The 24,528-nt window shown below is 43.8% G+C and overlaps 1 protein-coding gene across 3 annotated transcripts; it reads right to left on the minus strand.

Moving 5' to 3' along the window:
• Positions 1–383: 383 nt before the first annotated feature.
• LOC125543574 (FAD synthase) lies at positions 384–8,711 on the minus strand. 3 transcript variants are annotated; one of them, XM_048706948.1, is made up of 17 exons: positions 8,441–8,711; positions 7,247–7,292; positions 6,980–7,143; positions 6,769–6,886; positions 6,546–6,628; positions 6,399–6,458; positions 5,867–6,112; positions 5,268–5,364; positions 5,043–5,093; positions 4,891–4,971; positions 4,497–4,568; positions 4,324–4,386; positions 3,762–3,908; positions 2,281–2,338; positions 2,105–2,157; positions 1,577–1,660; positions 384–981 (listed from the first exon to the last, which is right to left on the minus strand). In XM_048706948.1, exons 1-16 carry the CDS (start codon positions 8,539–8,541, stop codon positions 1,577–1,579), a joined length of 1,524 nt encoding a protein of 507 aa, XP_048562905.1. In that variant the 5' UTR covers positions 8,542–8,711; the 3' UTR covers positions 384–981. The 3 variants fall into 3 exon arrangements, with proteins under 3 accessions (XP_048562905.1, XP_048562904.1, XP_048562906.1); XM_048706947.1 differs by lacking the exon at positions 384–981 and having other exon boundaries at positions 1,253–1,660; positions 8,441–8,710; XM_048706949.1 differs by lacking the exons at positions 384–981; positions 1,577–1,660; positions 2,105–2,157; positions 2,281–2,338 and adding an exon at positions 2,351–2,985.
• Positions 8,712–24,528: the final 15,817 nt, after the last annotated feature.

Raw genomic sequence — 24,528 nt, forward strand, 5'->3', positions numbered from 1 at the left:
GAGTGGAGAGAAAAATAAACCGATGGACCAGGGTGGGAGAGGGGGGGGGTGGGAGGAGAGACGAAAAAATCCAGCGAAAATAAACCGTGGAGACTATTCACCAACTGCTTCATTAAGAGGTTGTTGTTGCTTCAGAGCATCTTCAATGACCGCCCTATTTTAATGCATAAAAAAATGCTTGAAGTAAATTTTATACAGTATCTAAAAGTAATTTCTAGGATATCAGAAAACAACAATCTTTAAAAAAACGTCAACCTTCAACAGTAGAGCGCTAATGCTCCAACAGCTACCCTAAAATGGAACAATCGCACCATAATTGCATGCATATTGCAACCAATAATATCAAACTCATTTCAAATCAATCCAAAACAATGTAACAATAATTTCATCAATCCAGAACATTAAATTATTAATTAACTCATCAAATCCACGACATCAAATACAACATAAATACAACAATGTTCAGCATACAATACAACAAAGTTCATTCACAATACAATAGACATAGAGACGAAACTAGGGGTATTGTTGCCCGTGTCACGCACATCATTCGTGCATGACATCTTTTTGAAGATCATGGTACGTATTGGACTCTCTAATGTCATGGTACACCTAAATAAAGCATTGGATTCACGACAACTCCATCAAACTATATCTTCGTGCACAACGAAAAAAAGATACGTTAACAAAATTTACATTGCATAAATTTCATCAAGTGTGCGAGGAGGATGAAACCAGACGGCTGCTCATCAGAGCCTAGATGGTAGCCGCGTCGATGGCGAAATGCCTAGGAGAGCCTCCTTGGCGGATCCCAAATCGGCGGGACGATGGGGACTCCGGTGGCCGTCCATAGAGACGGGGTCATGCAGTGAGGTCACGGCGGAGTGGGGAAGAGCAGCGGCCATGGCCTTCCTGGCTAAAATCGTTGTCGGTGGGGTGAAAAATCAACAACGGAGTCCATAGTTCAAGTATTCTCTTTACCTGCCAGGTCAAAAAAAAGGTAGGTCAAGGTTACATTGTTCATAATTCCAAGCAATTTCAAGCAGTCTGGTTCTTTAGCCGTGTATTTCTTATTCATACAAACATACCGTACTTATTTATTTATTTTAGTAATGTACTTATTTATTTTAGCTGTACGCTGTCGCTGACACAATCATAGAACAAGTAATTAACGGGCTGGGAGATTCAAAAAGGAAAAAAGAAAAACGTCAGAAACGTCAGAAAATCAAGCATTGCAGACACTTGGATCAAATAAGAAAGCTGTGTTATAATCAACTTCAATTAATTTTCCGCAAAATAACAGAGTTTCTTAGCCCAGTCAAAATAGCCCCATGCAAAGCTACCATCGTTAAGTTGTTACTAGCCGAAGCCCTCAGCATCTGCACTTGTCAATTCATTTCTAAATGGATAGTAATACAAAATGTGTATGTTTCCTAAATAATTTCTGGGGCTTCAGAGTGGTAGCTGGGTGGTTTAGGGCATCTGAGCACCACATTGCACAGTTAGATCTGCACAATTTCAGAACTTCGAGCAGAAAGAATGTGGGAGAAGTATGGAGGTGTGTGGACTTTGACACCTATTTGCAACTGTCAACTTGGGAAAATAGTCCTTCAAAGCTGCCTGACAGCTTCGCCGCAGCCCCTTCTACCCTTTGATAATCCTGACATTAAGAAAAAAAAGATTCTGTCAGAAATACTACGACATCGTCAAGCATACTATCATCAGTCCTGTGTCAAAGCCCCTATGATAATCGTGACATTAAGAAAAAAATATTCTGCAAGAAAACTACGACATAGTCAAGCATACTATCATCAGTCCTGTGTCAAGTCATCCGTTTGGGATGCTAGAGCAGTCAATAGCATAGTTCCGTGACATAATCAGTTCTCCCCATACACACTTGGTTGGAGATTACAGATTGTTTTTCTTCGCAAGAATATTAAGTGATGTAATAATATACATTATCAGCTCCTATTGTTATTTCCTACACAAGAGCCTATATAACAGAGTACCAATTTTTCCCACTAGCGTGCGGCTAGAATTTTAAATAACATTTATGAATGCTTAGTGGAAAAGGAAGGACTGCTGCAAAGAGTAATACTGATACCTTTCCAATAAGACTAACAACCAACGGCCCCGTTCTCGAAATCCGATGAGACCCTGCATATCCAAAACGTCAATCAACAATAATCAAATGGGACTACAACGTAAAGATAAATGAACTATTTTCCTTGCTGATTAACTAGATAATTAAACTAGAACCTCCTATAACAGGCATCATACCTATGTACACATCAGAAAACTCCAAGCATAGCTTTGCAACCACCGGAGCAATTTTGACCTGAACAAGCATTCCACAAACCCGAATTAGATAAAGACTGAAATATTCTTTATAACATTTAAGCCTCAAAGTTCACTTTTGATAAATGACAAGAAAATGGAATACCGAACACAAATGTAAGTATCCTACTGTAACCACCATGACGGCACCACTGGAACTGTAGAGTCAATCCCCAGTGTAAGGGTAAAACATAGTATAAAGTTGAGACGCTCATTTTGGGACGGAGGAGTACATAATAATAAGTTAAGCAGAGTGCAATGGAAGTCATGAACATAATGTTTCGTCGAATATAAATTGTTGAAACAAAGTGATTATTACTAAAGACATGCAGTTTTCTACATAAAGGTCTACGTGGACACAAAGTTAGTTTGCAACCATAAATATCAGTAGAGCACTTGTAGAATACTCTCTTGAGTTTGTAACAGTAAATACATGGCAGTCTGGACATAGGTGCAGCTTCCAACATGCAACTTTGATGGGTACTTCCCATTTTCATATGTTAGTAAACGATTATAAAATTATTATAGTAAAAAAAGGGCAGCCCAGTGCACGTAGCTCCCGCTTGCACAAGGTCCGGGGAAGGGTCCGACCACTTTGGGTCTTTTGTACGCAGTCTTTCCCTAACCACCATGACGGCACCACTGGAACTGTAGAGTCAATCCCCAGTGTAAGGGTAAAACATAGTATAAAGTTGAGACGCTTATTTTGGGACGGAGGAGTACATAATAATAAGTTAAGCAGAGTGCAATGGAAGTCATGAACATAATGTTTTGTCGAATATAAATTGTTGAAACAAAGTGATTATTACTAAAGACATGCAGTTTTCTACATAAAGGTCTACGTGGACACAAAGTTAGTTTGCAACCATAAATATCAGTAGAGCACTTGTAGAATACTCTCTGAGTTTGTAACAGTAAATACATGGCAGTCTGGACATAGGTGCAGCTTCCAACATGCAACTTTGATGGGTACTTCCCATTTTCATATGTTAGTAAACGATTATAAAATTATTATAGTAAAAAAAGGGCAGCCCAGTGCACGTAGCTCCCGCTTGCACAAGGTCCGGGGAAGGGTCCGACCACTTTGGGTCTTTTGTACGCAGTCTTTCCCTACATTTCTGCAAGAGGCTGTTTCCAGGGCTCGAACCCGTGACCTCATGGTCACAAGGCAACAGCTTTACCACTGCGCCAAGGCTCCCCTTATAAAATTATTGCAGTGTAAAAATATTTTTCACGGCAAACCTAATAATATTATTTCACTTGACCCACCTATATGTTTTACATATGCTATGAGTCAAAGTTCCAGAAGTCGATGCATGCTTTCTAGGACATCGATGTATTTACAAATCGAGATAGTAGTTTTCAATAACAAATTTAGAATTCACAACAAAAAAGAACATATTTAGAAAAGACAAAGAGCATACATCTGGGAGTAAAGTGCTGAGATGTTTCGATACAAAAGGTTTCGTCCTCAGTAAACCACTCTCTTGGGTATCCAGAAGACAATTCCACTCCATGTCCAGTTCATCCACATTAGTTGCAGAAAGAATGATCACATTCTTGCATTTAATCTGCATAGGAAGTTATCTTTTGAGTCAAATGAAAAAAGGGAGTGTGTGCTAGCATGTTTTAAAACGCAATCTGAGCACTCCTTGCAGGTAGGATTAGGCATTTTCAGATCAATGCTAATTGAAGGCCAGACTTTACGTTCAGTAACAATGATTAATATTTTAGACAGAATATGTCTTGTTTCCCCAGATAATTGCCTTTCACCATTTGGTTTGAATATCATTTTCTCATCTCTTTTTTCCAATGTGTTCTCTCATGAAATGTTGACCAAACCAAACCTTGTGGCAAAAGGGAAATGAGGTTTTGAACCACATATGATAGTTTTGCAGAATCTAGATCTCTATGAAAGGCGAAAAAAGAGGCACTAAATATTTCAGTACTGACCCAAAAGAAATGCACCAAGAAAACAGAACATACCAGTGGCAACGGGAGCATCTTGTGATGTAATAATTCGGTAATACCTTCTGGCAACAAAGCCATCTGAAGAGAAGTGGAAATGAGTTAAATTATGAACTGCAGTTTGTACTTTGCCCAGAATAAGCATACACATGCATATATATATTCAATAGATCTAATTAAATCCAGATTACCTCATTTCGATCACCAATGTAACTGTTCCCTATGAGTTGACTAAGATGCTCCTCAAACTCTTCATCAGGAGCCTCCATAAATGAAAAGCTAACGTTAGTTGGTGCAAGGAAATGACATGTTATCGAGATTCATGAAACAGCCATTGGCATATAACAACAATTCATAGATATGCAGTTTCTACATTTGATGGTGCTGGGACAAAATGATTTCTTGCTATAGTAATAGTGCAACCCTATCGGTCAACACACAATATTTTCTTAGCTAAATAACAAACAAAATCAAGAAATCACACCCAAGCGCAAGAACAGCAGGAATTTATACACACAAAACAATCAAGCATGAATTAATAATATAATTAGTCATTTAGCAGCACAGAAATGTTAATGAACGCACCAGGCGAACTCCAAATGCTTTTGCAACACCAGCCAATGAAATATCTGAATGTAAAGGCCCAAGTCCCCCAAAAATAAATACCTGTACAATATCAATCACATCACATGCCAAACTTGAAAAGGTTTTAAATGCAAAAGCCTACAGAAACTAACCACGTCATCAGTAGATTTACATTGTTTGACTTCCTCGGCAACAGAATCAATCTGCAACGCAATCACTTATGTGTCCATTAGATTTAAATGCAAAGAAACATGACAAAGTCGGAGCTTAATAGCACACTTGGTAACAATACTGCAGCAATCTATATGTGGACAATTGAGCTACCATATAAAAGATGTAGGAGATACGGCTATGCCGATCCATGATATACAACTTACTTCATTGTGAACAACCGTGACATGAGAAACTCGCCAGCCAATTTCATGAAGCTTCTTGCACAAGGCTGCGCCAAATTTGTCCTCAACTGTGCCAAACCTGAATCACAAAAATGAATGAATGTCTATTTAGTGTATAAAAACAATGATAGTATCCATGCCCAAGCCTGGTCATCAATTAAGGATAATCAATGAAATTTACGAAACTGTGCCAAAACTGAAACAGGAACACACTTCTAACAGTAACAAATAAGACTTGTATCAAATATACTTCGGATTATGGGATAAATGGTTGCACTTGTATTGAGTTAAATGATCAAGCCGCATTCTCTTAAGGCAGACAAATGGGCTACAATCCTTTCCTGATTCTTTTATTACTATACAGTAATTTGTTTTGTATCAAGTGTCTGGGGAAGTATAACAACACTAGTGTAAAAAACGCTCTTATATTATGGGATGGAGGGACTAGCATTTATCTAAAAGGCAAGGCAAAGAAGAAAAGGAATTTGCAAAGATGTCACATAAACTTCAACGATCATAAAACAGACCAGGATGAAGCAAATGCAAGACTAAACATCATGTAAGTATGAGAGATTACTCACAATATTTCATCACCAACTACAATAACTGAAGCCGAACGTGCGATCATTTGCTCTCCCTCAGCATTGTTCATGCCATTGCTTGCAACAGAATTAGTTTCCGTGTTGTTGCTAGTCTTCTTCGCTCTCCCAGCTCTTTCAAGTCTTCCATCTGATAGCATGTATGCCGGTCTAAAGCTGTTCCCAGTAGATGAATCACTAAGAAGTGCATTTGGAACAGTATCATATATGCTCCCAATGGATGTATACCTGCAATGAGGGCAAGCACACAAAAACTTAATACAAATCAGGAAGTTCAAATTAGATCTCAACAGTACTTTGCAATGGCTTAAAATTTAAGGTGGTGTTACACAATGAGCTGAAGTGCAGAAACAGAAGTAGCAAATTGCTCATCAAAAGGTAGACCAAGTACTTTCCTTTTAGAGATTTGTTTTAGAACAGCAGTGCAAAAACTACATTTTGACCTATAGATTACACATGATGAAACATAAGAGCAAATATACAATTGAAGGTCCAAAAATGGAAAAGAACCCACCCCTCATCATAAAGGCTGCAGTATTTGACCTTACAGGTTAAGAGGAAAGACCAAACATCCCTGTCACAGAAAAACAATGCTCCTTACATTTGGATTAGCAGTCTACGGAACGCAAGCTTGAATTATTTACATGATCAGGAGAAAAACCTGTATGACCAATCCAAGATAGGATTCACCCTCATAAAAGGAGGCCAGCCAGGCGAACTAGGAGAGAATTGTTCTTGACCAACCTATATTTTCAAACTGAATTACTAATAGGTGCGTAGATACCAGTAAGTGTGACAATTCTGAATGGAGATGGGCACAAGTACTGTATATAATAGGTTTGTAGAGACTCAAAGAATAATTGAACAAGGTACAACAGAATTACCGCGTTTGGATCTCCGATTCTAGTGCCAATGAAAATGGCTTTAGTAGACTTCTCTTTCAATAGGCCTTCTAGACCAGATTTGAAATCTGATCGGATAGTTTCCAGTGGCAAACCATAACTAGCATAGAGGAGAAAAAATAGAATGAAATATCCTTCATTTCACTTCTCAAGAATAGCAAAAAGAATGAAACAAATCCTAGTGGGTTCTTACGTTGAGACTGTTTCATAAGTGAATGAGTTGATTTCAGGGAAAGCACAAGGGGTCTCGAAATAGATGGTACGCAGCGGACAGTTTTGAACAGTATTGATTTGAGCTTCGTCCCCACAACTTGTTTTGTGAAGATAGTAGCCTGCCCGTATTAAATGCAAGAGTACCTATTGATACAAAACACTGATATCTTCAAAACTTACAAACAGATGTTAATTATCACTATGGCATACAAAAAAAAGATGAAGAGAAGAGAATATAAGATATTACGGTTGAATCCTTCCCGCCATTAAAGCTGAAGGCAATCTCCTCAAACCTGCAAAGTGAAATTACTGGCAAATGAGAGACTTCGACTTAAACAGTATCCAATATCGATAACGAGTCTTGGTATTCAATCCCCAGATTAACACCCAAGCATCCAGCGACAGGACAAACAAAACCTTTTTTAAAACCACAAGGAGAACAAAAAAGCTTCAGACTATTTTGAGAACAGGCTTTACAAGTGGTTTGAACATAGTGTAATAGTGTGTCCATACTGGTTAGATCAGGCCCTTTCATCATGAAAGAAAACTGGATTACAGTGACATGCATGATATATCATGGGTGTTTATGCTCCTTAAGGATTTAACTGATTTGATTTCCCTTTTCTCATGAAAGAAACATGATTGCAGTGACCCTTAGCAACTTGAGTGATAACTGGAGAATTATCGGAAACCTCTAAATACTTTACTCCTTTGATCTGCCATAAGAACAACAAACCACAACCTTAGCGAACTGCTAAAGCGAGCAATCTACTAGTTTCCATTGTTTCAGGGTACAGGTTGTTAACTCATCCACATAAACCACTGGTCTAATCTTCTCATGGAACCGAAGAAAGAGAGTTTATGATAGGCGAATCCAGCACCAATTACTTGAGATTAACGACTAAACAATGCTATTCTGTCAGCAAATCTAAATTATATGGATCGCCTCAAAGTTGAAGATCGCAGCATATTTTCGGATGCAAAAGCAGAGATGAAAACCATTACTGACTGATGCAACCACCTCTCTATCAGGTACAAGTGAGTTTGCGGCAGGAGAAAATACAAGTGCGCACAGAGACAGATAGCACATTGGAGGTAAACAGCCGCAGAGCAAGCAACTTAAGATCTAACCAGTCTGCCCCAACTCACCCCTCCTGCGGACTACGGAATAGGAACCTATCCATCCGCCGATGCCTACAGCTCCAGCTACCGCCCCCCCATCTCCCCGCTTGATCGGTCAACAGAACCGGGCTGCATCCCCGCCGCCACCCGCGATCGTCAAATGAGTCAAACCCGATCGCGCGGGCCGGTGCTCGCGGCGGGCAATCGCGTCCCAGATTCTTCGGTTCCCGGTGAATAGCCACGGAACTAAAACAGCAGCACTAAGCCAATCCGATGAATCACCAGCTCGAGAGTGAAATGGAGGGGCGGAGCGGCGTACGGGTAGAGCGCGAAGGCTCGCTGGACGACGTAGACGGCGTTGTCGTACTTGGTGCGCAGCCGGCCGTCGCTGCTCGCGCGGACCGCCGCGTCGATCTCCATCCCCGGTGAGGCGACTTGGGGCGGAAGAAGAAGAGATTGGGAGTGGGAGGAGAGCAGTTGTGGACTTGAGAGGAGGCGTGACTCGTCGGCGTTGGACGAGGGAGGGATGGGAAGCGAGGGAGGCCTCGTGTGGATATTTCATTCGGGTGCTGTTTCCTGCAAGTATTTTACTCCAACCACCGGGACGAAATATCTTATCTCTCTCTCTGCTTCTCTTTCTTCCGTTATGCTCGCGCGTCGTGCGTGGACGGCTGGATGCGGCGTGAAGCTGACATGGCTTGTCGTGCTATGGCCTCCCTTGTGGGTGGACAAAGGGAAGAGGTCCTGCACTCGCTTTGGGTTGACCGCATAGAGCTCAATCAGCCCGTCCGAAACAAAATTAGACGAGGAAAGTATAGTCCCCAATCCTCCCTCAGGCTTTGTTCGGTTACACCCTGTCTCAAAGGGATTGGGGTGGTTTTGGCACGGATTTGACTTGTATGGGATTTAATCCCTGCCAAACCCCTTCAAAACCATGCCAACCAAACACAGCCTCACGGATTAATTTCCCCCTCAACTCTAAAACCCCTTAAAATGTCTAAAACCGGATCAATTAGACAGAATTTTGGGCGGTATTTGAATAGGCTGGACGAGATTAGGCAGTGCCGACAGATGACTTGGCACTAGGCCCCGCGGCAAAAAGATCCCCATTCCCAAATACTCCCACGACGACGACGAACCCTAGACCCAGCGACCCACTCCACAATGTCGCAGTGGCGGAACTAGCCCCCGCTACGGCGCACACCCATGGCGTCTGGTAGCTCATCTAACAGACACTGTTCCTCGTCTATGGTGTCGTCGGGGCAGGCGTCGGTGGCTTATCGGGAAGCGCCGATGTAGTACGAGTCTGACGTGATTTGCCACTGTAAAGTGAAGGCACCAAAGTGGATATCGTGGAGCCACGTCAATCCTGGCCGAAGATACTAGCACTGCAACAAATTGCAGGTAAAGTGTCTTGACTTAGCCAAGGTGGATTTGGTCTGCTAGTTCGAGTTCTTCACTGAAAATCCGTTCTTTGAAATTTGGGTAGGGCGTGGATTGTCGATACTTCAAGTGGCACTACGGCCCCCATAACGAGTTTGTCAGCGGGCTGCTAGGCGACCTGCAGGATGTTGTTTATCGTCTGAAGACCGATGTTAGGAAATTAAAGACGAAGAATCATCAGCTGGAGCAATCTTTGATGGAGGCCACGTGTAGCATTGCTGATGGTGATGTTCATGTCATGAAGAAAGCAAGACATTGTGAAGAAGTGTTTGCTCTTCTCAAGGAATTGGAGAGATGCAAAATGAAGTTCAAATTTGCTATCTTGTTCTGCATTCTGTTTGTGATGTACATGACCTACAAGATGTGACCGATGAATATCGGTGGAGAAGTTGCTTGCTATCTTGTTCTAGTTGCAATTATGTGGTGTTGTAGTTGAACCATTAATTTGTTAGCTATCATGTTCTGTGTGTGATCAATCTTGAAGCGAATGAAATGATTAATGTGTCTTGGTTTAAATAGTTGGTGTATCTAAATTTATTTGTCAGCTGAAAGTAGATGTATCTGAATTTATTTGTTAGTGAACCTAGCTTACTGAACTTTGAGCTTTCTGGACTTAACTGGACTTTGAGCTTTCTGAACCTAACTGAACTTTCGGCTTTCTGAACTCAACTGAATATTTGCACACACTATTGACTGGACCCACTTAACAGTGAACCAGCACACTGTTGACTTAGCGCCCACCAGCCCGCCTGCATTTAACAGCGAATGCACCCAGCAGCTCACTGTCATTCCCCATTCCATATCTCACCCTTCCTCACCTCCCCTGTGATGCCCCGACCTTAATCGTGCATTAATCATACACGTAAATGTGTACGGTCAAGATCAGAGACTCACGGAAAGATATCACAACACAACTCTAGACACAAATTAAAATATTAGTAGTCAGGGGCCTCGAGGGCTCAAATACACAAGTCAGCGAAAGCAACAATATCTGAGTACAGACATAAATAAAATCGAAAAGGCGAAGGCCTCCTGCCTGGGGCCTCCTAACTACTCCTGGTCGTCGGCGGTCTCCACGTAGTAGTAGGCTCCGCCAGGGTAGTAGTACTCGTCGGCAGGATCAACTGGCTCCCGGCCTCATCTGATCACAACAATCGAGTAGAGGGGAAAAGGTAGCAAAGCAACCGTGAGTACTCATCCAAAGTACTCGCAAGACTTACATCAGATTATGCTAAGTATGCATCAGTATCAAAGGAAAGGGGTTGTATCTGTGGACTATATTGCATAATTGCCAAAATAGAGGGGAAGGCCTAGCCTATCGAAGATAGCATCTTGCAACATTAGAAAACTGCAGATTATCATATCATAAGGCAACAAGTATATTTTAGTAACGCTAAGAGATCCTTCCTTGACTCCCTGCGAGAAAGCAATCCCGGAGCCATCATATCTATTTATTGTCTCCAGTATACAATTCTTGTTGTAGTAGATCGGGATACAACTTCGAGTGTCCGTTACCGTGGACACGGCTATTCGAATAAATAAACTTCCCTGCAGGGGTGCACAAACTTACCCAACACGCTCGATTAACTTTGGTCGGGCACACTTTTTCGGGTCATGCCCGGCCTCGGCTGATCGACACACTGTAGCCCTACCTAGGCTCAACAAAGAGGCTAGCACACCGGTCTACATCCTAAGCGCTCAAGGTCTTGGGCCCATCACCCTTTGCACTCCTGCACGTTGTGTACGCGGCCTGGAGTAGACCCACCCCCTTATACAAGCGCAAGTATTAACGTCCAACCGGGTGGGCGCCGCTCAATCGCTGACGTCCGAAGAGCTTTCAAAGAATCGAACGACACCGAGTGCTCATACTTATTCTCGCGTGGTGGTTAGTGCGAAAAGGCCAGAGGCCTACTTAGATCACATATCCAAACCCGTTAGTGTTTTGGGAGTGCGCGGAGATGATCAATGATCCACGATCTGTGGTCCCGTCACCCCGTCTCGTGGACTTACGGCAAGGACCATGACTGTCCGGCCATGCCGCGTAATTATCTCGCAGGTATTCTCATGGTCAACCCGACTGCAGTAACTCTCATGGGTACCCCTCAGGGCCGACCCAACTTCAACATGGTTCTGACGTAAAGTCAAGGTAACCGTGTGTCCATAACATCAAGGGGGGGAACCGAGGAATCACCCTCGATGGATTCCTACTCGATGTAACCATCAAGGTGAACTTGGAGGAATCACCCTCGATGGATTCCTACTCGATGTAACCATCAAGGTGAACTTGGAGGAATCACCCTCGAAGGGTTCACACTTGAGGTGTTGCACGACAGAGTCGTTATCGGGAGTGGTGAAGGAGGAATCACCCACCGTAATCCACAGCCGATTAGCTACACTACAGAGATATCATCAAGAGTGGGTTACGAGGTATCACCCTCGGCACTCGATAGTAGCTCTGCAGAGTCGTACAACTAAGGGGGTGTGCGGTGATGTGCCGATCTCTGGACATCGATCATGTTGATCGAGTCATCCGGTAATAAAGTGGGGGCAATAGGGACAATGTGAGGGGTCACTGATGGATCACTACTCAACCTATACTAAGGATATAAGATAACAGGTAAAGTAACAATAGCAGGTTACCAAAGCAGGCTATGCATCAGAATAGGAGCTATTGAACAACAGTAGCAAAATCTAATGCAAGCATGAGAGAGAAAGAATGGGCGATATAGGACTGATCAAAGGGGGTTTTGCTTGCCTGGAAGCTCTGCAGACAGATATGGACCCTCGGTGGTGAAGTAGTCGATCGCCGGATCAACAGTGGTCTCGGGGTCTACCGGAAAAGAAGTAATGGAGCGGGAACACAATAAATAACAGGACAATCAAATGCATCACAAGGCATGACATGTCAATACTTGTGCTAGGGGTGACCTCACGCAGAGCTACGCGTTTCAGACGAAGCGGGAAAATATCTGGGAATGTTTTCCCAGCTTTTGGCAGTTATCAGACAAACGAAGCAAAGGGGAAGGTTCCATGTTTGCAGTGTTAGAGACATGTAACAGGTATGTGGGTGGCTTATTCGAATTCGTCTTATTTTTCTGATCATTTTTCATATATAAATTATTTTCACCCGAGCTATGGATTATTTATATGATTTTCCAAAGTTTTAACTTTATTATGAAAATCCTAGAATTAAATTTAATTCGAATATAAAACAACAAAACTTTTGTTACCTAGTGTTACCTAGCCTACGTGTATGAGAATGGGACCCGGGGGGCTGGCCAACCATTTCACTTTGACTGGTCAAAAGGTGAGGTATGGCCCACATGTCATAGGCATCTAAATTAAATTAGTGTCTGGACTAGAATGGGGCCACATGTCATAGGCTATTAGGCTAATCTAGCAATGAATTGGTACTGACTAAATAGCGGAATTAATCCTAGAATTAATCTAGCTAATTAAATTAGACCTAAATCAGTTTGGACCGGCCCCACACACACTCACACACACGTGCACACACACACACCACGCTACACGATACGTCCATTTTGCATTATGCTTTTATATTGATATTTATTGCATTTTGGGCTGTTATTACACATTATGGTATAATATTTATGTCTTTTCTCTCTTATTTTACAAGGTTTACATGAAGAGGGAGAATGCCGGCAACTGGAATTCTAGACCGGAAAGGGGCAAAATGAGCCCCTTTTTCAATGGAAACCTGGGGAAATACAGTTGCTCAATTCATTCGATTTCGAAATAGCGTATAAAGTGATTCTTGCAATTTCACTGCAGGAAGTGTAGCAATTCTCGCGGGAATATCGGTCTTGTTTGGGCCGATTCCTTAATGAGAGAGCCCAAATAAAGTAACCCTCCCCCCTCCCGAGTCTATCGTATCCATAGTTTCAGTGGGTATCGAATTGCGAAGCGAGGAAGCTATTTCAATTGAACGGGCTTACTTTCTTACTTGGTTCTTTTGTAGAACAACCTTGGTATGAAGCTAGACGATTCAAACTTATAAGCATAAGCAATTCAAACTAGACATTTCGACTTTCATCCCACCCTAGAAATAATAAGCAAAGAGCTCGTAAGTCGGGCATCGCCCCTTGCCTTTCTTACTGGATTTCCAATTGATGGGGAAGGCTTGGCAAAGAATCTTGTGTCGGAAGAGAAGTGGAAAACTAAGCTATTCGGGCTTAACTTAAACCTGATTGCCCTAGTAGGAGTCAGAATAAGGTTGAGGCTTGAAGACAAGCAACTGACATCTCGGATCTTGCCATCTGAGAGACCTATTCTGCACAACTCCAAAAAGTCCTGAAAATTTATGAAGAATTATTTTGGAATGTATAAAAAAAATTGGACAAATAAAATGCCAAAGGGGACCCACTAGGAGGCCACAAGCCTGGGGGCACGCCCTATGTAACACCCCGGATATGATTTACCTAATATGTAATCCAACTCTTGCCGTTTCCCGCGTTAAGTTATTTTATTTTCTCGGGTTCGGGTTTTTGTCTCCGTGTGTTGTTGTCGTTGTCATGCATCTCATATCATGTCATCATGTGCATTGCATTTGCATACGTGTTCGTCTCATGCATTCGAGCATTTTCCCCGTTGTCCGTTTTGCATTCCGGCGCTCCGTTCTCTTCCGGTGGTCATTTCTACCTTTCTTTCGTGTGTGGGGATTAAACATTTCCAGATTGGACCGAGACTTGTCATGCGGCCTTGGTTTACTACCGGTAGACCGTCTGTCAAGTTTCGTACCATTTGGACTTTGTTTGATGCTCCAACGGTTAACCGAGGGACCAAGAAGGCCTCGTGTGTGTTGCAGCCCAACACCCCTCCATTTTGGCCCAAAACCCACCTAAACCCTCTCCATCATCTAGAGTGTTCGATCATGATCGCGTGGCCGAAAACCGCACCTCATTTGGACTCTCCTAGCTCCTCCTTTGCCTATATATAGGTCCTCCCCCAAAATCCTCGCGCAAAACCTAGCCCCCTCTCTCCCCTCACCCGCCGGACATATTCCCGCGGGCCGGACATTGTCCGACCCGTGCCGCCGCTGCCATGTGGCACCACCTGACTCGCCGCCGCCCGGTGCCCACATCGCCGCCGCGCGGGCCCGCCTGGGCCCGGGGAGAGCCCTCCCGACCCACGCGCGCGTCGCCGCCCGCGCCTTCACCCCGCCACCGCCATCCTTGGCTCCGGCGACCGAGCCGATGAGCCCAGCCACGCCGCCTCGCCGGCCAGCAGCGTCCGCCGCCGTCGCCAAGGCGCCCCGTGCTGGATCCTCGCCGCGCCGCCGCCCCACGTCGCCGGAGGCCGTGCCACATCGCCGGATCCTCGCCTCGCTGGCTCCGGCCTCCTCCCACTCGCGCCGGCGAGCTGCTTCCACTCCGGTGCTGACCTCCCTGTCGAACCTCGGGAACCGCGCCGCTGCTACAGTACACTCAGGCTGGATCTGGATCTGGAATTGCTTCGGTTGACTTTTTCGTCCCTAACCCTAACTATTTTGCGTTTTTCATCATGTTGTATCTCCGCATCCGTAGCTCCGTTTTGGGCATATAGCATATCAAAATGTTCATCTCAAAGAGTACATCATTTCATCTCATTGCATCATTTTCATTTGAGTTCATCTTGATGCCCAAAATGCCGTTGGAAGAGTGCTATTTGAGATAATTGTCAGATCTGCTGCTCCAATTAGCTATTTGTCATTTTTTCCATGATTAATGTGTGCATGATATGCCCCTGAGCTCTTCATGAGTTTTGTTATATGTTTTGCCATCTTTCCAGAGGTGCAACCCATGTATTTTTGTGATGTGTGTGGTGACTAGCACAAGCTTGCAAAGTGGAGCATTCGTTAATGCTGATTTCAGGGACTTAGCAATTCCACTAAGTCCTTGATCTGTTTATATCAATATGCCATATGTTCATGTTGTTTCCTAGTGATCTGTGCCTCTTTTGAGGATGATCAGTAAGGATGTTTTGTTTTTCTTGTAGTGCTCTATCCATCCATGTCTTTGTTTGCAATTATGGAGCACCCTAGCTTGAGTCAATCGAGCTCTATTTTTGCTATTTTGTGAATCTGGGCAGATTGTCTACTTGTTAGCGATTTTGCCGATGATGTTATAGTTGATCCGTGCATGCTATGCTTTTGTTCTTGCCATGTCTAGCTTACATTTTGTGTATTCTTGATGGGTGTATGCTTAGTTTTCCATGACTTGCTCCGTAGTGAGTGCATCGAGCTCGTAAACATGCCTACTTGATATCTGATTTTGCATGCTCCAGTTTTTCACTAAGTCTGTGAACTGATTATGTTTTTGCCATGTTCACATGCTTGCAATTGTATTTTCTGATCCCTTTTGGCTCAAGGTCACTAAGGGACTTTTGTTAAGCTCTTTGAGTAGCTCCATGCCATGCTTTACTTTGCCATGTTCAGTACCTGTAGCATATAGTTTTCATGCTCCAAAGTGTGAATACAATTGTTCCGATGGTTTTGTGACGAGAACATTGTTCTTGGTGCCTCCTGTCTTTAGGGGTTGTGGCAGTGTCCCGGGGAGTTGAGCTCCGAGGTGTTGTCGTCACCATTTTATCATTGCAGTTCTGGAATACCTGAGTTTAGTACGCCGACATCGAAAATCTCTTTTATGCAGTTCGTTGGTGAGATAACCTCGACGCCACCCAGTACTGGGGCGGGACTTCGGGAGTATTGCTATAACTTGTATAACGGATGCTTTTCGAAGGTTGAGGTAGATGGTTTCTGAAGTTTTCTCGGTTATGTGTTGAAGGATGGATACAGCTGGATGTAGGATTTGCTAGATTTGGGTGAGATATTATGCTTCCCCTGTATCCCCAACACCTGATTGCATAACCGGAAAGGTTCGGGAGTTTCATAGGTGGGAATTCTTGTAGCTCTAGTTCTTCTTCCACGGATATTTGGTTTGAGATTGGGATTTCGTACCGAGTATTCGTTCTTGATCCGTACCTTGTTGATTTATTCCTCTACCTAAATTCTAAGTGGCTTCTCAATTTATGGATATGTGACCATTTCAAGTGGAATGCATTCGTTCTTATGTTCGGATGTGAAGACTATATGTTGCAATTTCATCCCGCTTGATTCAGCTTCAAATTTTTATTTGTCAATGTGCTAATGGTTGTCACCCTCTTCAGGATGGCTCCCGCTAAGAGCAGCAATCAGAATCAGAATCAGGATCCGCCACCACCTCCCCCTCCTCCGGAGCCATGGCAAGCTGTGATGGCCGCAACCAATGCAAACACGCAGTTGATCATGCAAATTCCTCAAGAACGCAACCAAGCGAACCAAGGCAACCAAGGCAACAATCAGAATCACTTCGCTACACTCAACCAGTTCCTTGCAAATCAGCTAAAGACTTTCAGCAATTGTGTTGAGGCAACTGATGCTGACGATTGGCTCGTGGACTTGTGCAAGCATTTCGAGTGCAGTAACGTCAGACCTGAGGACTTTGTTAAGTTCGCTTCCTTCCAACTCAAAGACCAAGCTACAGAGTGGTTCCAGCAGTACAAGGATTCCAGAGGAGGCCGTGTGATTACCTGGGATGAATTCCGTCAAGATTTCAAAGCTCATCATATTCCTTAGAGCGTGGTTGAAAGCAAGCGTGAGGAATTCCGCAACCTGAAGCAAGGCTCTATGTCTGTCTATGACTACAACAAGTTGTTTCAGAAGCTCGCCCGCTTTGCTAAGCAGGACGTCCCTGACGAGAAGAGCATGATATACCAGTTCAGGGGTGGTCTCAGAGAAGAAATCCAGCTAGCTCTTGTCCTCTTTGAGCCCTTGAGGTACGATGAGTTCTACAACATGGCATTGAAGCAAGAGGCTACTCAACTGAGGTGTGATGCTTCCAAGAAGCGAGTCAGAAGCGGGTAAGATGACAAAAACACCGTTCTCCGGTACTATGGAGAGAGCAACAGATTTATTGGAAATCATACATACAGATGTATGTGGTCCGATGAATGTTGAGGCTCGTGGCGGATATCGTTATTTTCTCACCTTCACAGATGACTTAAGCAGATATGGGTATATCTACTTAATGAAACATAAGTCTGAAACATTTGAAAAGTTCAAAGAATTTCAGAGTGAAGTTGAAAATCATCGTAACAAGAAAATAAAATTCCTACGATCTGATCGTGGAGGAGAATATTTGAGTTACGAGTTTGGTGTACATTTGAAACAATGTGGAATAGTTTCGCAACTCACGCCACCCGGAACACCACAGCGTAATGGTGTGTCCGAATGTCGTAATCGTACTTTACTAGATATGGTGCGATCTATGATGTCTCTTACTGATTTACCGCTATCGTTTTGGGGATATGCTCTAGAGACGGCCGCATTCATGTTAAATAGGGCACCATCAAAATCCGTTGAGACGACGCCTTATGAACTGTGGTTTGGCAAGAAACCAAAGTTGTCGTTTCTGAAAGTTTGGGGCTGCGATGCTTATGTGAAAAAGCTTCAACCTGATAAGCTCGAACCCAAATCGGAGAAATGTGTCTTCATAGGATATCCAAAGGAAACTATTGGATACACCTTCTATCATAGATCCGAAGGCAAGACTTTTGTTGCTAAATTCGGAAACTTTCTGGAGAAGGAGTTTCTCTCGAAAAAAGTGAGTGGGAGGAAAGTAGAACTTGACGAGGTAACAGTACCTGCTCCCTTATTGGAAAGTAGTGCATCACAGAAACCTGTTTCTGTGACACCTACACCAATTAGTGAGGAAGCTAATGATAATGATCATGAAACTTCAGAACAAGATACTACTGAACCTCGTAGATCAACCAGAGTAAGATCCGCGCCAGAGTGGTACGGTAATCCTGTTCTGGAAGTCATGCTACTAGATCATGATGAACCTACGAACTATGAAGAAGCGATGGTGAGCCTAGATTCTGCAAAATGGCTTGAAGCCATGAAATCTGAGATGGGATCCATGTATGAGAACAAAGTATGGACTTTGGTTGACTTGCCCAATGATCGGCAAGCAATTGAGAATAAATGGATCTTCAAGAAGAAGACTGACGCTGACGGTAATGTTACTGTCTACAAAGCTCGGCTTGTCGCAAAAGGTTTTCGGCAAGTTCAAGGGATTGACTACGATGAGACCTTCTCACCCGTAGCGATGCTTAAGTCTGTCCGAATCATGTTAGCAATTGCCACATTTTATGATTATGAAATTTGGCAAATGGATGTCAAAACTGCATTCCTGAATGGATTTCTGCAAGAAGAGTTGTATATGATGCAGCCGGAAGGTTTTGTCGATCCAAAGGGAGCTAACAAAGTGTGCAAGCTCCAGCGATCCATTTATGGACTGGTGCAAGCCTCTCGGAGTTGGAATAAATGCTTTGATAGTGTGATCAAAGCATTTGGTTTTGTACAGACTTTTGGAGAAGCCTATATTTACAAGAAAGTGAGTGGGAGCTCTGTAGCATTTCTGATATTATATGTAGATGACATATTGCTAATCAGAAATGATATAGAATTTCTAGATAGCATAAAAGGATACTTGAATAAGAGTTTTTCAATGAAAGACCTCGGTGAAGCCGCTTACATATTGGGCATTAAGATCTATAGAGATAGATCAAGATGCTTAATTGGACTTTCACAAAGCACATACCTTGACAAAGTTTTGAAGAAGTTCAAAATGGATCAAGCAAAGAAAGGATTCTTGCCTGTATTACAAGGTGTGAAATTGAGTAAGACTCAATCCCCGACCAATGCAGAAGATAGAGAGAAAATGAAAGATGTTCCCTATGCTTCAGCCATAGGCTCTATCATGTATGCAATGCTGTGTACGAGACCTGATGTGTGTCTTGCTATAAGTCTAGCAGGGAGGTACCAAAGTAATCCAGGAGTGGATCACTGGACAGCGGTCAAGAACATCCTGAAATACCTGAAAAGGACTAAGGATATGTTTCTCATATATGGAGGTGACAAAGAGCTCATCGTAAATGGTTACATTGATGCAATCTTTGACACTGATCCGGACGATTCTAAATCGCAAACCGGATACGTGTTTACATTAAACGGTGGAGCTGTCAGTTGGTGCAGTTCTAAACAAAGCGTTGTGGCAGGATCTACATGTGAAGCGGAGTACATAGCTGCTTCGGAAGCAGCAAACAAAGGAGTCTAGATGAAGGAATTCATATCCGATCTAGGTGTCATACCTAGTGCATCGGTCCAATGAAAATCTTTTGTGACAATACTGGTGCAATTGCCTTGGCAAAGGAATCCAGATTTCACAAAAGAACCAAGCACATCAAGAGACGCTTCAATTCCATCCGGGATCTAGTCTAGGTGGGAGACATAGAGATTTGCAAGATACATACGGATCTGAATATAGCAGACCCGTTGACTAAGCCTCTTCCACGAGCAAAACATGATCAGCACCAAAGCTCCATGGGTGTTAGAATCATTACTGTGTAATCTAGATTATTGACTCTAGTGCAAGTGGGAGACTGAAGGAAATATGCCCTAGAGGCAATAATAATGTTATTATTTTATTTCCTTATATCATGATAAATGTTTATTATTCATGCTAGAATTGTATTATCCGGAAACATAATACTTGTGTGAATACATAGACAAACCAAACGTCACTAGTATGCCTCTACTTGACTAGCTCGTTGATCAAAGATGGTTATGTTTCCTAGCCATAGACATGTGTTGTCATTTGATTAATGGGATCACATCGTTAGGAGAATGATGTGATTGACATGACCCATTCCATTAGCTTAGCACCCGATCGTTTAGTATGTTGCTATTGCTTTCTTCATGACTTATACATGTTCCTATGACTATGAGATTATGCAACTCCCGTTTATCGGAGGAACACTTTGTGTGCTACCAAACGTCACAACGTAACTGGGTGATTATAAAGGAGCTCTACAGGTGTCTCCAAAGGTAAAAGTTGGGTTGGCGTATTTCGAGATTAGGATTTGTCACTCCGATTGTCGGAGAGGTATCTCTGGGCCCTCTCGGTAATGCACATCACATAAGCCTTGCAAGCATTGCAACTAATGAGTTAGTTGCGAGATGATGTATTACAAAACGAGTAAAGAGACTTGCCGGTAACGAGATTGAACTAGGTATTGAGATACCGACGATCGAATCTCGGGCAAGTAACATACCGATGACAAAGGGAACAAAGTATGTTGTTATGCGGTCTGACCGATAAAGATCTTCGTAGAATATGTAGGAGCCAATATGAGCATCCAGGTTCCGCTATTGGTTATTGACTGGAGACGTGTCTCGGTCATGTCTACATTGTTCTCGAACCCGTAGGGTCCGCACGCTTAAGGTTTCGATGACAGTTATATTATGAGTTTATGCTTTTTGATGTACTGAAGTTTGTTCGGAGTCCCGGATGTGATCACGGACATGACGAGGAGTCTCGAAATGGTCGAGACATAAAGATTGATATATTGGAAGCCTATATTTGGATATCGGAAGTGTTCCGGGTGAAATCAGGATTTTACCGGAGTACCGGGAGGTTACCGGAACCCCCCGGGAGGTATATGGGCCTTAGTGGGCTTTAGTGGAAGAGAGGAGAGGTGGCCAGGGCTGGGCCGCGCGCCCCTCCCCCCTAGTCCGAATAGGACAAGGAGAGGGGGCGGCGCCCCCCCTTCCTTCTCTCTCTCCTCTTTCCCCCTTCCCGAATCCTATTCCAACTAGGAAAGGGAGGAATCCTACTCCCGGTGGGAGTAGGACTCCTCCTGGCGCGCCCTCCTCCTGGTCGGCCGCACCCCCCCTTGATCCTTTATATACGGGGGCAGGGGGCACCCCTGGACACACAAGTTGATCCACGTGATCATATTTTTAGCCGTGTGCGGTGCCCCCTTCCACCATAATCCTCGATAATATTGTAGCAGTGCTTAGGCGAAGCCCTGCGACGGTAGTACATCAAGATCTTCACCACGCTGTCGTGCTGACGGAACGCTTCCCCGACACTTTGCTGGATCGGAGTCCGGGGATCATCATCGAGCTGAACGTGTGCTAGAACTCGGAGGTGCCGTAGTTTCGGTGCTTGATCGGTCGGGCCGTGAAGACGTACGACTACATCAACCGCGTTGTGCTAATGCTTCCGCTGTCGGTCTACAAGGGTACGTAGATCATGCTCTCCCCTCGTTGCTATGCATCACCATGATCTTGCGTGTGCGTAGGAAATTTTTTGAAATTACTACGTTCCCCAACATGTAGTGATAGCATTATTTTGTTTCCGCTCTACTGTGTTATATTGCCAGCATATTCCATGTGCTGACCCGTTTTCGGGCTGCAACGTATTATGTTGCAGACTTTTCAGACGAGGAGTAAGGTTCGTTAGGTCGTTGCCGTGCAGCTCAGCTATGCCGTTGGAGTTGATGGACTCACCCTATGTTCCAAGCCTTCCGCTGTTATCGCATTAGATGGCCTTAAGCCATATTATTGTAATAAGTTCTCTTTGGAGACATTCGATGTAATAGTGTGTGATTGCTACTCTGTTAAAAATCCTTCGTTTACTGTGTGTGTCAGCATTACCGATCCAGGGATGACACTGAAGCACAGAGACTTGACCATCTGAGGTCGGGTCGCTACACATTTGTTGTAACTTCAAGTTATGATGAGAAGCATATGCAATCAACATTCGAATGGATTCAAGACGAGCAACGGGAGCAAAGGTTTCACCATAGTCGATACCCTCGACTTGGGAGTAGCCTTGTGCTACCAAGCGAGCCTTGTTGCGAATGATAATCCCATGAGCATCTTGCTTGTTCTTAAATATCCACTTGGTTCCAATGACATTGTGGTTCACCGTCGGCCTTGGCACCAATCTCCACACGTTGTGCTCAAAGTTGTTGAGTTCTTCGTGCATGGCATTGAGCCAATCCGGATCTTCGAGCGCCTCATAGACCTTTTGGGGCTCAACACAAGAGACAAACGCGTGATGTTCACAATACTTGCTAATTGTCTACGAGTGCTTACCCCCTTTCTTAAGCTTCCAAGCACATTTGTCATGAGATGATCCTTGGTGGAGAACTTGGAAGCAACCTTGGCGGCACGACACTCCAATTCCTCCTCGGGGGTGAGACGAGGAGTGGTCACTTGATCATCTTGAGCATCGTCTTGAGCTCGTTCTCGTTCTCGTGGAAGCTCTTGATCTTGAACTTGCTCAGAGGAGGGAACTTGACCTCGGGCATCACTTGATGTTACAACACCATCTTTAGATTGATCTTGCCCTTGGTCTTGTTCATGAGGTTGAGGGCCCTCACTTTGTTCTTCGGAAGCGTGTGGGTCTTGGGTTGGTGAAGGTTCCACTTGATTAGAACATTGTCCTTCTCCTTCGGCCACAAGGGGTTCCTCAATGGGTAGGATAAGACCAACATCCATTCTTCTTATGGCTTGAGGAGGAATTTCATCACCTACATCACAAGTACCACTTTGCTCCACTTGGGAGCCGTTATTCTCATCAAACTCCACGTTACACGTTTCCTCAATAAGTCCCGTGGACTTATTGAGAACACGGTAAGCATGAGTGTTTGTAGCATAACCAACAAATATGCCCTCATGAGCTCTAGCCTCAAATTTAGATAAACGGACATCTTTCTTGAGAATGAAACACTTACACCCGAACACCCGGAAGTACTTGAGGTTGGGCTTGTTACCGGTGAGTATCTCATATGGAGTCTTGTTCAAGCCTTTGCGGAGGTAGAGCCGATTAGATGCATGGCACGCGGTGTTGATGGCTTCGGCCCAAAAGTTGTAGGGAGACTTGAACTCCGCCATCATGGTCCTTGCCGCATCCATCAACGTCCGGTTCTTCCTCTCCGCTACACCATTTTGTTGAGGGGTATAAGGTGCGGAATATTGATGCTTGATTCCCTCATCACTCAAAAACTCATTCAAGGTGTAGTTCTTGAACTCGGAGCCGTTGTCGCTTCTTATTGTCAAGATCTTTGTATTATGTTGTCGTTGAGCTTCATTTGCAAAGTCAATGATGGTTTGTTGGGTCTCACTCTTCCTCTTTAAGAAATATACCCAAGTGTATCTTGAATAGTCATCTACAATCACCAAGCAATACTTTATACCCCCAAGACTATCAAAGGATGGAGGTCCAAAGAGATCCAAGTGAAGGAGCTCCAAGGGCCTCTTCGAATAGATGATAGTCGTGGGAGGGTGAGCCTTCTCATGTAGCTTTCCTTCGATGCAAGCACTGCAAGCACGATCTTTGGCAAAACTAACATTTGTTAGTCCACGGACATGGTCCCCCTTGAGAAAACTTTGCAAAGATCTCATATTGACGTGGGCTAAACGGCGATGCCAAAGCCATCCCACGTCAACTTTAGCCATTAGGCATGTCGCGGTCTTAGTGGGTCGCTCTGAAAAGTTAATCACATAGAGACCATTCTCGACATGCCCAACAAAGGCTACTTTAAGAGTCTTGCTCCACAAGAGGGCCACGGAATCAATATCAAAGAAAGTGGCAAAGCCCATGAGTGCTAGTTGACGAATGGAAAGTAAATTGTATGCAAGGGACTCAACAAGCATGACCTTCTCGATCGTAAGATCATGAGAAATGACAACTTTGTCGAGTCCCAATACCTTAGAAGACGAGGCATCACCCCACTCAACATTGGTGGGCATGGATGGAATCTTTTGCACGTCCACCACCAAGTCCTTGCTTTCGGTCATATGATTAGTAGCTCCACTATCGAGCAACCATGATCCCCCGCCGGAAGCAAACACCTACAAGAGATCAATGCTTGGTTTTAGGTACCCATTTTGTAATGGGTCCTTTGATGTTAGTAACAAGGGTCTTAGGAACCCAAATAGACCATTCAATGTACTCATAAGGAGAACCAACAAATTTGGCATAAACATGCCCATCACTAGCGCGGCACAACACGTAAGAAGGGTTAAAGTCCCCGGCTTTGTTGGGAAGGGGAGCGTTTCCCTTCTTG

The sequence above is a fragment of the Triticum urartu genome, chromosome 3, assembly GCF_003073215.2.
Source record: "Triticum urartu cultivar G1812 chromosome 3, Tu2.1, whole genome shotgun sequence".
NCBI lineage: Eukaryota > Viridiplantae > Streptophyta > Magnoliopsida > Poales > Poaceae > Triticum > Triticum urartu.

Excerpts from the sequence above, each read along its gene's own strand:
- LOC125543574 (XM_048706948.1), bottom strand. The coding sequence starts at position 8,541 with ATGGAGATCGACGCGGCGGTCCGCGCGAGCAGCGACGGCCGGCTGCGC. Across the intron at positions 6,113-6,398 it reads TGCAGCCTTTATGATGAGGG|GTATACATCCATTGGGAGCA; the intron begins GTGGGTTCTTTT and ends CCCTCATTGCAG. Across the intron at positions 4,569-4,890 it reads AAGCATTTGGAGTTCGCCTG|GCTCCTGATGAAGAGTTTGA; the intron begins GTGCGTTCATTA and ends TCATTTATGGAG.